At 36.1% G+C, this 14,495-nt stretch overlaps 1 protein-coding gene across 8 annotated transcripts in view; it reads left to right on the forward strand.

The window, feature by feature from the left end:
• dock10.L (dedicator of cytokinesis 10 L homeolog) overlaps positions 1–14,495 on the forward strand; it is a 161,155-nt gene that overhangs the window by 69,566 nt on the left and 77,094 nt on the right. For all 8 annotated transcript variants that reach the window (XM_041563380.1, XM_041563376.1, XM_041563381.1 and 5 more), the window contains exons 4-9: positions 3,238–3,320; positions 7,097–7,169; positions 7,304–7,429; positions 7,670–7,804; positions 8,620–8,803; positions 10,326–10,414. In XM_041563380.1, coding sequence (XP_041419314.1) covers positions 3,238–3,320; positions 7,097–7,169; positions 7,304–7,429; positions 7,670–7,804; positions 8,620–8,803; positions 10,326–10,414 — 690 coding nt within the window. The remainder of the gene's footprint in view (positions 1–3,237; positions 3,321–7,096; positions 7,170–7,303; positions 7,430–7,669; positions 7,805–8,619; positions 8,804–10,325; positions 10,415–14,495) is intronic.

The following is a 14,495-nucleotide window of genomic DNA, read 5'->3' on the forward strand; positions in this document are numbered from 1 at the left end:
ATACTCAAAGCTTAACAGTTCCTCCCCAGATGGCTCTAAGGCTTCTTGTGTATAAGAACAAAGTAAAGGAAGTCTTTCTGCTAAGAATGCTAATGCTTAAAGGACTAAAGCTTAATTAAAGAATTAGTTAGAAATCTTGCTCTGTACCAGCTCAAGGCTTTACAGCCGTAAAGATCCGTGTCTCCAAAGATGCCCCAGTAGCTCCCCATCTTCTTTTCTGCTGATTCACTGCACATGCTCTGTGCTGCTGTCACTTACTGAGCTTAGGGACCCACTCACAATATACAGTACACATAGAATATAAATGTCACAGTATAAGGCTGATTAGTAATTAAAACAGATAATTACTACATGTCAGCTCAGAAACCAGTGCAATTAGCATCAGAATTTAATAATCAGCCCTGTAGCATCAGCTTATATTACAGACAAACCTCATTTTCTGCTTGATAATTTGCGACAACACCTAATCTTAGTTTCTCAACAGCTGCTCAGAGCCCACTGAGCATGTGAGTGGTGCAGAATTTTTCCAAGATGGTGACCCCCTGTGACAAGTTTGAAGTCCTGGGTCATTGCTGCTATTTAGAAGCTGAAACTTTTGGCTAATGCAATACGTTCAGTATGTATAATATGGGATTTTAAACCATATTCATATTTAGGGTTTAGTTCTCCTTTAAAGACGGATAGTCTTGCTTGTTACCTTATTTAGAGAAGTGCCAACTTCTCAAAAGTGATAAGCTATTGCTATCTGCAAGAAAAGACTTCAGATGCCAACAAATAAGAAAACATTTACAGTAAGTATGCTAGAATAGAGGAAAACATTACAAAATCACTTGACAAATATACTTCCATATTAAAAAATAGCAGTTTTGTGCCAAAATGTGGAAAATTCTAGTGTGAAAAATAGGAAAGCATTTTCCTAATGTTAATGGGCAGAATAGATAAATATGACTGCAGTTATTGTAGATAAAAGCAATTTGCCTAATGTGCCCTCATATACCTAATATAAAATTGGAAAAGATGTGATTAAAACAAACCATGTATCCAAGGCACCAAAGGAACTACTTAATCTTTCACTTGCCTTTGAATGCATAAATTATATTCTGCTGATTCAAATTTAAAGGGGATGTAAAGTCAAAAAATGAAATTCCTTTAACGGGTCCACTGTATAAAAATTAACCTATTGTCAATATACTTCGATTAAAAATTTGGTACCTTTTTCATAAAAATCTTGATTATCTGCGCTCCAGATCCACCTTCTCTCTATGCGCATGGACTTCAGCCTGCATGAATTCCTCAACATGGCGGGCCGGCCTGTGGCTGCTTTACTTCAAAACAATCTCCCCTCCTCCGAGTTCTGTAGTGTCAGGGAAAGTGTGTGGAGTTGTCATGGAGGTTAGCTTTAGGGACGAAAAATATAAATTAACCACGGGCCAGGCCGCCATGTTGAGGAATTCATGCAGGCTGAAGTCTGTGCGCATAGAGAGAAGGGGGAGCTGGAGCACAGATAATCATGATTTTTGTGAAAAAGGTACAGAATTTTTAATGGAAGTATATTGACAATAGGTTTATTTATAGACAGTGGACCTGTTAAAGGAATTTAATTTTTTTACATCCCCTTTAAAATTGCTTAACAGTGTAACTCAACCTACCTCTAGAAAATGTGTTTTACCTCCCAACAAGAGTAGCAATGATAAGTCACTGTATGGAAATAAAAATAGAACTACATTAGTCTACAAATGTCATTACATTGCTGTAAATGTTTATAAAGTGCCAACAGGGACATACTGTATGTGCTAAAAATTCAGGGCTGTTGTAGGCAGCGTTCCAATGCGTTGACAAGTGTTTGTATTATGTTTACATGGAACAATATAAATATTATGGGGCACATTTACTAAGCTCGAATGAAGTATTCGAATGAAAATAAATTTGAATTCCAGAACCAGTCTCTTGCTATAATGCCACTAGCATAGACTTAAATATTTTTCTGAATTTATTTTGCAGCTTCCAGTATGATGATATGTTGATTCATATTGAAATCACATTTTTTATTTTAAAAAGTCTCTTGATATATATAGAATATGTGGTAATGTATATCAGGTATTGACTTGCATGTTTTAAAGGTACACTTTCAGATAAAGGACAATGCAAATATGCTTCATGCTTGTGTTATGGATTGAATTAAAAAGAGCTCAGTTCTCCCATGATGATGATGAGGCACCATTTTAGATCAGTAGTTCTAAAAGACTGAGCATGATCTACGGTACTGCCTTTGTATAAAATACATCTTGTGCTCCACAATGAGATGATGAATATGTTTTTCTGGCATAGTAGAGCAAACCGACATACAGATCTGAATAAAGACATTTGCTTATTATTTATTTTCTTTTTAACTGTGTGATAAGTGGCAGTTTATGGGGTGTCTAAATACATGTTTGATGTAGTATGGGTATTGTGTGTTAAAAGAATTAATACAGTTCAGTTGAATTGAAGAAGTTTAAAAATTCACACATTCGAATTTTAATCCCCCTATTTGAATGGTCCCAGAATTTGACATTGGAAACAGTCCTAATTCGAATATTCGCCACCTAAAACCTGCTGAGTTCATGTACAAGTCAATGGCAGAGGTCTGTTGAGCCATTTGGAAATGTTAATAGCCTTCCTGACATTCAATTTTTTTCTTAAATAACCTCCCAGTCGAACTGTGAGTATATTCGAATTTTAAAAAACTCACATGAATTCGAAAATTTGACCTTTGATAAATGGGCCTCTAAATGTCCCGCTGCCTTTGACTTAATTGTATTAGACACTGTATAATGCAAACAGTTTTTTTAATACTGGTTTTTCTAACATGCTACCACGTGTTTTAGTGAAGGAGGATAATTATTCAATTTATTATGTATGGACTTCATTAATCGGGATCAGAAGTTTTTGGGAAATGGTGCACTATAATAGATGGCCTAAAGCAGTATTAAAGGCAAATCTGACTCAAAACAACTTCAAATTGTACTGTGTATGTTCCATGACTGTACAACTGCACAAGGCTACATGCTAAGGGTGCTAAAACAAGTTATTCAACTCCTGTATGTCATCTTACATCTTCATGTGATGCTTTAGAAAACTCTACAGGTCACAAGGGGAAATTGCTGAGCTCCAGCACTGTTTATAATGGAATACTATATGTGTCATTCTTCTATCTTGTGTATTATAAAACAATGATGTCTATTTCTTCTTTTCCAGGCCTGCAGGTATTACCAAAGCCAGTGGCATGTGGTACGTTTCAACTATGAACAGTATTCCAGAGACTTTCGTCAGTTACACCAGTAAGAACGATTGCAAATTTGTAAGGTCACTTTCTTCCGATGTGGCAGTTATTGTGAGGTTAGGTATTCTGCAGTCCTGCAGCTGCTGTAGTCCAGCCCATCAAACCATTTTAAGCATCTTAATGCCACAGATCTGGCAATGATCTTTTCAGTTTTTCCGGCAGATACAGTACATGTCTGCAGAATGCCAAGCCTGGTTCATTGTTTCTTTAAAAATGGTGTTATATCTTAAGGTGTAGTTATGTTTATGCAGCTATTATAATCCATTCGAATATTTGCACCAGTGATGAAAGGCACTATTAATTAACCCTCGATATTCAACCGTCGAAGTAAAATCCTTCGACTTTGAATATCAAAGTCGAAGGATTTACCGCATTTCCTTCGATCGAACGATTAAATCCTTTGAATCGAACGATTCGAAAGATTTTAATCCATCGATCAAACAAAATTCCTTGAAAACCCTATGGGGACCTTCCCCATAGGCTAACATTGATGCTCGGTAGGTTTTAGGTGGCGAAGTAGGGGATCGAAAGTTTTTTTTAAAGAGACAGTACTTCGACGGTCGAATGGTCGAATAGTCAAACGGTTTTCAGTTCGAATCGTTCGATTCGAAGTCGTAGTCAAAGGTCGAAGTAGCAAATTCGAAGCCGAAGTAGCCAAAAAAAACTTCGAAATTCAAAGTTTTTTTTTATTCTAATCCTTCACTCAAACTAAGTAAATGTGCCCCTGAGAGTCATTTATTTTCAAAACATATATAGCAGCAGTCATGATAACTGTAGTGATGTTCCCAGCTCTAATTAATTTTTCCTGTTGATATGCTTATGGAAAACTTATTCCTATTTAATTGAATTGCACCAATGATCCCAAGAGCTCAGTACTTGTATATTAAAAAAAATCTGGGCAGCCATAGGGCCTTTTCTTGCTATGAAAGAGAGGTAGAGAACAATTGTTACATAAATTGAGTCTGTACTGCCCATCAGAGTGCAAATGTATCATTCAACTGTCTATGTTGGTGTTAGGAGCTCAGAGTGCAGTTGTATAGTTTACATCAGGTTGTCTTTATACTAAGCCACCATGGTTGTTGGAACTGGGAGCACCAGAGAGCAAGACTAATGGAAAATGGGTCTATGTCCAAGTGTCATTACAACTAGGAGTCTGTGAGTGCACTGGGCACATATTAGTGAGTGTCTGGCAACAGATACATGTGTTTACAGGTTTAGGAATTGTTATTCAGAATGCTCGGAACCTCGTGTTTTCTGGATAAGAGATCTTTCGATAATTTGGATCTCCATGCCTTAAGTCTGCTAAAAAACAGTTAAACATTAATTAAACCCAATAGGATTGTTTTACCACCAATAAGGATTGATTATATATTAGTTTGGATCAAGTACAAGATACTGTTTTATTATTACAGAGAAAAAGGTAATAATATTAAAAAAATTGAAGTCTGTGGATGATGGCCTTCTCGTAATCTGGTTATTTCTGGATAACAGTGGCTGCATGATGGATTCCATACCTGTATAGTATATCATTATGCATCTGTAATGTGGTAAATGTATAGTAAAGTATACTAGATGGTTAGCGATCAACATATATTTTTACTAATCTTTTAGCTCTCTGTTTCTTATCAAGTATATCAATCTCCACCATGTTGCAAGTCAAAACAAATTAGGAATGTACTGTATAGAAATCTTATTTATTTATGCTGTTGTTATCTAAGTTGCACTATAACCTCTCCGTGTAAGGCCTTTTCCCAAGTGCTAATCAGAATACAGCACATTTCTCACTCTACTTGGTTTCACTGTTAAACTGCATAAGGAAGAATTCCAGCTATGAAGGAAGTCCGTGGGATTTGAAGAAAATATCTACTTGATTATTCTAGAAGGAGGATTTTCAAAAATACATATTCTTTTAGCACTCGGGCTCCTTAAACCAAAAATAAAGCTCTACTGTTATTTATTTTTTATTTATATACTTCCTATTGTCACCAGGAATGTGTGTACAAATCCATCGGGACAGAATAGGAATAAAATGGCTGATTAGAATTACATGCAGAAATGTCCTGTGGGCCCAACTCAATGCTGAAACAAGGCATTACTGTAATGATGGAGACCCAAGTCAGGCCGATCTGAGAATAGTATTATTTACTTGAATTAGTATAAAAAAAAAAGTAATTTGGGAGAGTACACATGGTGTAATTCTTTTGTCAAAAAACGCTCCAGAGGGAAGGTGACAATGAGGAAAATTTGTGAAAGTGAAAGTCCATAAAGTGAGATATGTACAGTAGGTAAGAAGTAGAGCTAGAATTTTAGACCAGTTGTATTACTTAAATTCAGGGGAAGCCTGGGGTCCTTCTACTTATTCAACATCACTCTCCAATTATTCTCTGCATATGCCATAGACAAGATCAAATCACATTTGCATTAAGTGGATGCAACAGACATCATGCACTTGAGCCACTAAGACATTGTCAGGTCCAGTTTTCATGTCACAGACACCTGGAGTATTTCTTAAGTGGGCCGTACCTGTGGGAGCTATAATACCTGTGGGAGCTATAATATTGTGTGTACTACAAAGTTTTTTATGACTACCACCCTAATTGTGGTATGCTGCACAATAATAAAGAGAAATATAGCATTTTTAAATTCGTTGGCACACTGTAGTTTTCTGAAATATGTCTAAGCCAGAGATGGGAAACCTGCAGTGTCTGTCCACAGGGGTAGTAGCCTCAATGTTTCTCTCAATATAAATATAGAGTAGAAAAGTTTTCTGTATAAGGATTATTTGATGTAGAACACAAATGTCCTAAATATTAAAAAGTAAGATTGTTTTATATCAGTTATAATTATGAGCTAATATGTTGAAGGCACTGTTTTATTATTATTATTATCATTATTATTATTATATAGAAAAAAAGCAATTAATCCATTAAACTGACTAATTGTGAGTTAATAGGTCACTATGGAAAATGTCATTGTTTTATTTAGTTTTTATTGTGTTTGTGTTGCTAACTATACCGGGGTAATACAAATAATAGAAACAAAGCAAAAAACACCTTTTATTCAAAAGCAACTAAAAACAGTGTTTACTACTGTATATCAATAATATTCTTTTGCTTTAAAGTCATCTGAAAATCATCAGTTTAAGATGTAATATACTGTAGGGGGCCCATTCACTAAGTTCGAGTTCGAAGGAAAAATACTCAAATTTCTAGTAGTTTTTTGTGCTCCTCGACTATCGAATTGGCATAAATTCGCCTGATTAGAATGATTCGAATAGATCGAGCACAAAAACGCTGCGACTATTCGCCCATTCGATAGTCGAAGTACTGTTACTTTTAAAAATACTTTGACTGCCTACTTCGCCACCTAAAGCCTACCGAATTGCTTTAAAAGCCTATGGGAAAGTCCCATAGGCTTGTTTTCTAAGTTTTTGATCAAATAAAAAGGCATTCGATCGATCATTCGATCGAAGGAAAATCCTTTGATCGAATATTCGATCGTGCCACTATTCGCCGGGCGAATATTCGCCCATTCGACTATTCGCCGGCACGTAAATTCGTCTGAATTGCCTATTCGATTCTATTCCCCAGTCGAATTTCGAGGGATTTAACCCCTCGAAATTCGACCCTTGATACATCTGCCCCTAGATTTTTCTATAGCTCACTGGAAAAATAACTTTCATGTTGTATAGCAAACCATTAAGAGAGAATGACTACTTTGAAACAACAACGAGTGTTTCCAATTCAGTAATGTATGTTTTGTATTTCCAAACAGAAATTGCACCAAGACAGAAAAGCTTCCTTCACATTCGTTTGAAGTTGACCATGAGGATGCAGATAAGGATGAAGTAAGGATTTATATATTCCTGAGATTGCAGTAAAATGTATTCTACTCAGACAATAATCTCACTTGACTGATTTGTGTCAGTGCAACTGGCTTTGCTTTTTCCATGTGACAAATGCTTTGTGTAATTTCATTCAGGATACAACATCCCTCTCATCCTCTAAAGGAGGTGGTGGTGGAGGAGGAGGATCAGGAGTTTTCAAATCTGGCTGGCTGTATAAAGGGAATTTCAATAGCACTGTAAACAATAGCATTACTGTCCGGGTAAGCAGACAATATTACTCTATATGTGTAATTATGCTTACTGCCCACTCAGTTTTCTGGAAACATTGTTGCACATTATTTGTTTGCATATCGACATATTATATTGAGACAATAACTAGAGTGTATTCGTTTGTAACTTACTTTGTCATTATAACAATTAGACTGACCCTGTCCAAAGCTGTTGTCGGATCTGCACATGAAATTGTTTTCAATATTCCTATTTTTCTTGATCCTTTCCAGTCTTTCAAGAAACGCTTCTTCCAGTTAACTCAGCTGTCAGATAATTCATACATTATGAATTTTTACAAAGATGAAAAAATATCAAAGGAGCCCAAAGGATGTATATTTTTAGACTCTTGTACAGGGGTTGTGCAGGTAAGTGGCAGTTATCATTTTGCAGTATCCATTCAATATGAAAATAAGAGCAAGTGAATTCTTACCATACCATGAAACCCACACAACATAATGCTCACTAAAAAATTTTTTGCCGTGGCTTACAAATTAAGAGCTGCGGGCCTCATGTAGCATAACAAGTGTTTTTATGACCCCAGACCATAGCAGATAATCAGCCCATCAGTATGTACTCCTAACACAAGTCATATTCCAAACTAGATCTCAGTTTATATGAACAGGAAGATCCTATGGCAGCAATATTTTCCTTATAGCATTGATTTACTGAAATTTGTCTTATCGCTTTATTTACAGTAGTCTTAGACCTATCTAGTGTTCAACTTCCTTGGACAGTCCAAGTCATATAAAGTTACTTTATCCTCATGTTTCCTTCTTTTTGGCAGTTTCATACAGAATTCAGTTTTTTCCATCCTTGAATGTAAGGGAAGATAAATAATTTGGTAGGAACTTCAGCTGCAAATATAGAACAATCATCTCCAAGTCCATGTTTTAAGAGTCCATGTAAGGTCAAGGTTATGGAGCCCAGAACATGGACATCCTTTGTACAACTGTTACTTACAAGGATTGCCTATAGCAAAAGCTACCTGTTCCAGAGCTCTGCTTGAACATTTTTCTAGTTCTGTTAAATGCCACTATTCATGCATTCATTAGCTTTCTTATGTTAACTAAACTCTGTTTCAGAAATGATGGCACCTATCTCTAATAATCCAAGAGAACTATGGATTTCTTACATTATGCCTAATTCAGGAATGGTGCCTTTTCCTTTTCTTTTTTATCAGAATAAATTGCTTAGGAAGCATGCCTTTGAGCTGAAAATGAATGATATGACATACTTTGTGCTGGCAGCTGAAAGCGAGCAAGATATGGATGACTGGATTTCTACTCTTAATAAAATTTTGCAAATAAATCCCGAGGGAATGGTTACAGAGAGAAAAAGCACAGATCTAACAGATCATAAAATCGGTAAGAAATAAAAATGCAGGTAATTCAATGATATTTTTATTTTAAAAAGTTTGCTTTTTAGTAGAAGGGTATTGCATTTTGAATGTGTAGGAATAATCAGCCTCACCTTCACCCAAACAAAAAAAATGATATGCTGGGGACGGGAGGGCAGATTCTCATCCACATTTGCTGATGCTCTAATGGTTTGCAGCCTTATCATATAAAGTTTAGCAAATATGTGCTGAGTTGACGAGGGGGGTGTCTAGAAGCAGTCTATAACAGTCTATAATGTGTTTGTTACTAGACAAAATCTATATGTTATATGATGACCTCTTTGGGCACACAATGTTCTAACACAACTCATCCCATTCAGCTCCTGTAAACTTAATATATGCACATGAAGGCTACAATCTATTCTTTCTATGCACAAAGGAAATGACATTTCCTTATGTCAGTGTGAGGCAAATCACAGGTCCATGAATTGGAAGAAATGAAAAAGATGTAATTAAATTCTTAAATGAGCTCTAAAGCAAACTACTATTAAAGTTTTACGTAAAACAGTGTTTCGTAACCTTCTTGTGGTGCCACATATCCATATCAGGTTTGAAAAATGATGAAGTCAATATTTTCTCAGACTATACAATCTTATAAAGACCCAACTGTTTAAAGTCACAGTCTGCATATTACAGCACTTTAACAAGGAAATCATGTTTTCATTCATTAATAAACAGCCAGTCAGGCCAACCCAACAATCCAGTCATTGGGTCAAAAAAACTAAATTACTCTGGTCTTGAATGTATATGTGGCCAAATTGTACAAAGATCATGTTACACTGCAACGGGATAGGATTTTTGGATCAGCACTTGTTTATAGACTGCATACCTAAATATTATTGAAAGAGAATATCCTAGTATGCATTAAAATCTCAGTATAGAAAATATAGCATGTCCATTATGTAATTTAGTTGGTTTGTATTGAAACTACGATCTTCCCTTAATCCGTGTTCTCGGTGAAAACCCACACCCAACTCCATAGCCAGTCAGTTTGATGAGTTTTTCTTGTTGTGTGCACAGAACCTTCCAACTCTGCCGGCCTCTGCTCAGGCAAGTGTATATATACAGTGAAGAATAAGTGATCTATGAACACAAACTATATGATAGCTTACTGTCTATAGAAAGAGGAATGATGGAATTGAATACCACTAGGAACTAATCACCTGGGTTTCACACTTGGTCAAGTATGTGTCAAGGATATTTGGGAAACTTTTAGGTCCTATTCCTAATGGCAACTTTATCCTAACCCTTACCTTGCTAGCTAAATGATGTCTAAGGTCCAGTATCTCCAGAATGAGATGGTCAATATAACTATTATTATTTGGTGAGATTAATCTGCCCAGATAATTATTTCTAATGAGAGATTTAGTTTACAAAGAAATGGAAACTATAGGAAAGCAGAGTTGTGCATAATTTATAAACACAATGTAATTATCTAAGTGTAAAATAAACAAATTCACACTAATTACCCAATGAACAACTTATTTCAGAAAATTCTGAGGAACCACTAATGATTTCTGAAAGTCCCCGTGAAGAGACAGATGCTGCACAAGACTCCTTACACCCCGACCTTGCAAAGGTGAGTAGTGCTCGTAACTAGTTGCCATATTTAACATTAATGAGATAGGCATTGCTTTCTGATGTTACACATGATAGAAAAAAATTCAAAAGATAATAAAGAGCTTGGGGGGTCTGCATTGCCAGTCCAATTTAAGGCAGCTGAGTATCAGGGACTTGCTCCAGTTTCCAAAGCATCATCAAATTGTCAATAGACAAAAAATGTCCCGATGCTCATAAAAAGTAAAAATACAAGTTTTCATTCAATCAATAGTAAAAAATACAAACATACTGACCCTGTATGATCCACGGGTCAGTATGTTTGTATTTTGTACTATTGATTGAATAAAAACTTGTATTTTTTACTTTTTTTTTTATGAGCATCGGGAAATTTTTGTGTATAGAAAAAATTTAACCTACAATAGTTTCCTAATAGAAGCTTACAGTACAACTGTGGCCTTGCATGGATCAAGTTGAACTGCAGTGAGAATGTGCAATAGTATTCCTTTCTCTGGAAAATGTACAAACAAAAGGATAACTGCTATGACTTTAATATAAATTCAAGTACAGAGTCAGTCTTGAGAACTGGTTCCCATAATGTTTGTACACATGATTTCTAACATTTCTGCTAAATCCAGCTGTTAAAAAAGTTATCATTCTTTGTATTGCTTGGATGAAGGAGTATATGATAGAACAGAACACATATGGCAAAGTCATTATTGGAATAAATTAAGGGAATTTTGACTGTGAAGTGTTAAATGAGATCTATAGTATGGCAGAGAAACACTGTTGACAGTTCCCATGGGAAAGGAAGATGTGGCAGTGGAAATGGTGTGAGATTTGCAAAGCTAAGAATAGTTTCCAGACCATTTTCCTATACTCTAACCTTTTTCAACTGGAAAAGATACCAGTGCCAGACTGCAAGTTTAATGCAGCCCTGGCAAAACAAAGTTAAGCAGCTCATATGCACTTGGTCTCCATTCTACTATATATAGTGTATATATATATATATATATATATATATATATATATATATATATATATATATATATATATGTGTGTGTGTGTGTGTTATAAATGACAGTAAACTCAATAAATGACAATTGACTCTGTAAAGTAAGGTAAGTCTCCGCTCATTATGTGTTTGGTTCAACAAATTTTAGAGTTCAAGCCAAAATACTTTAATGGGCCCCTGCAAACCTCTATGGGACGCAAAATCCTCCTGCACTTCATGGTTCTTGCTCACTTGGGCATATGACATATGTAGGTTTTGAGCATAGTCATCTTCCGTAGCAATTTACAGATAGTATACATCATAAGGCCCTGCCTCCGTGGAACTTACAATCTCAAGCACAAATACAAGCTCCTTGCAGATAGGCCCAAGCTGGAATTCAGGACCCCATTGCTTCAAGGCAGACATTATACCCATTTGGGACATTGTGCATCCCAATAATCTTCTTTATTTATGTGTGTAATTTCTCTGAATGGCTGACAAGTATGTCAAGTTCATCATAAAAGAAAGCAAAATGCAGAGTTCACTCAATGCCAAGGGGGCTTGAAACCACATGAAATATATACCTCTCAAGTCCCCTAGGTTTCCCAGTAGTTTACCCAGTTTTATGCCCCTGCAGGTGCTCACATGTTCCTATAATGTGCTGGGAGATGAAATCCAACACCAGTTACAGGCATAGCCTAATAACTCAACATTTTCATCATTAACACATCAGATGTAGCTTAAAGGTCTCTTTCTGAGATACAGGAGCTAAGAAGAGGTAATCATCTGTAATAATAAGTGCATAATTAATGGCCTTATGAAAACTCTAAGCAAGCACAAAAAGGATCCCACTAATAAGCAACAGTGACATAAAAATGGAAAGCACTGTTTGCGACTGCACATTTTGTTTAGGAAAAATCAAGGGGTTTTGTTACATGCCTTGATGTATCGTTGTTTCTCTATGCTGGCCCAACTCTCCCCTTGGCAGGCTCAAGTAGGGAGAGTTCAATATAAAGTACTAGCTGGGACTTTTCATATAGTCATAGCAGTTCTTGGTAAAAGTTAAGTTAACCTGTGATTAAGTGCCCAGTGCATGAAACACTTAAGGCTGTGATGTGTCCTACATTTGCTTAAAATAAATTTACAATTCTTTTACCATGCCGGTTCCTGGGATCTGTGAATGCCTGCTGTATCTTCTGTGGTTTGAATTTCCATATAAAGCCTGTGCACCAATTGATTGTATGTAAATTAGATGGAACACTATTGGTTACAAATTGTTTAACCCTATGAGGTCACTTTGGCGCCATTTTGTATTGTGATCACTATATAAAGTTTTATTGTATACTATCCTTGAGAAAGGTCCCAAGAGGGACCGAAACGTTGGAGCACTGTGATGTGTGTAAAATAAAAAATAATTTGTTTCACTAAGGGAAGTGCTGGCCCAGGAATGTTTTATTCCAAACTTTGAATATATTATTGAAAATTGGCCATGCACCCCTGAGATTGCTTGATTGGAGTGCAGATACATGGTGAGGTGCTCCAGGGAATAGATATATAGTTTATGTGTTTTCTCCGAGTTGTTTTGAATTTCTGGTCTGGGTCCTTGAGTCCGGAGGCTTTGTAGAGCATTGGGTGGGATGAAGCTTCCATTCCTAGGTCCATTACGGATTTTGTGCCAGGAGCATGTTCAGCTGACTGAGTAGTAAAAGGAGTCTTACAATTCAGAACAGTGAGAAAGGGGAAGCATTGAGAGGAGAGATCAGGCTCCCTAAAACCAAGCCAGCCACACTCATTGGGAGAGGTACTGGGGCTTGAAAGTTCCTGACTGTTTGGATTTATGCCATGCTGAAGTAAGCTGTTTTCATTTTACACTTGAACTGTGTTATTTTGCTGAATAAACGAGCAGGCCCGGTACTGTCTACAAACTCCACTTGCTGTTCACTTCATGTTATGCAAGCACTGCAGCCACCAATTGAGTAAATCCCCACAATATATATATATATATTTATATATAACCTTTTTATTAAAAAATAGCAAAATTCCAATGATCTTTTTGAGAAATAATCATAGTATAATCATGGTATCCATTATCAACGATGGTAAGTGATCTGTGGCAACCCTTGGTGATCCTACGTGTACACTAACCCATAATTAGAATGTCACACAGATTTGCAGCCTTTTCTCTTGGGTTTAATCTCTGGGTTTAATTTCTGAGGGTTTAGGACACACCACTTTACTGAATGGCAAGTGCTGTAACCGAGTTCCACCTTGGAATCTAGTACAGTTATTCACTAATACACTGAATTAAGGTCATGTATTTTTCCATGTATAAATAGTGCACAGATGTATAAGCTTTATTTTAGCTCCAAATATGTTACAAAAAGCAAATGTATGCCTGTATTTCTTAGTGTTTTTATTTTTATTTTGTTATAAATAAAAAAAAAATCAATAAATATACAATTTTTTTCTGTTCTGGATTTAAGCCTTGTATCTTGGGGTGTAAATCATTAAAGGACCAGTAACATCAAAAAAGAAATTGTTTTAAAGTAATGAAAATATAATGCAGTGTTGCCCTGCACTAGTAAACTGCTGTGTTTGCTTTAGAAATACTACTATTGTTTATACATAATGTTATCTGTTATCCACTATTTATCCTGTGCCATATAGCCTTTTTTTAATTTCCACCATTGCTACTTAGCAGCTTGTTTTATAAACTATAGTAGAGTTTCTGAAGCAAACAGATCAGTTTTACCTGTGCAGGGCAACACTACATTATATTTCCATTACTTTAAAACACTTTCATTATTTGGTTTTACTATTCTTTAAATGGAGGGCCCAGCCTGAAGGCCAATAGGGGTGACATTTTGGGGAGAATCATTTTTTCTGCCTTGAATATTCTGATAACTGAGTGACAGTTTTTACATACCCACGACAGCCATGAACAGAATTCGGGTGGTCTGGAAAGAGGTTAAACAGGGCTGGGGCAGGGTGTTTCAGAGATGTATCCAAAACCTAAAAATCTAAAAAGTCTGAAGATCTTTGCTTTAAGGGTATACTGTACTGCACAATACCATTCAATGCAGTTCTCATGATTAAAAGGGAGTATTAT

Source organism: Xenopus laevis, chromosome 5L (assembly GCF_017654675.1).
Source record: "Xenopus laevis strain J_2021 chromosome 5L, Xenopus_laevis_v10.1, whole genome shotgun sequence".
Taxonomy (NCBI): Eukaryota; Metazoa; Chordata; class Amphibia; order Anura; family Pipidae; genus Xenopus; species Xenopus laevis.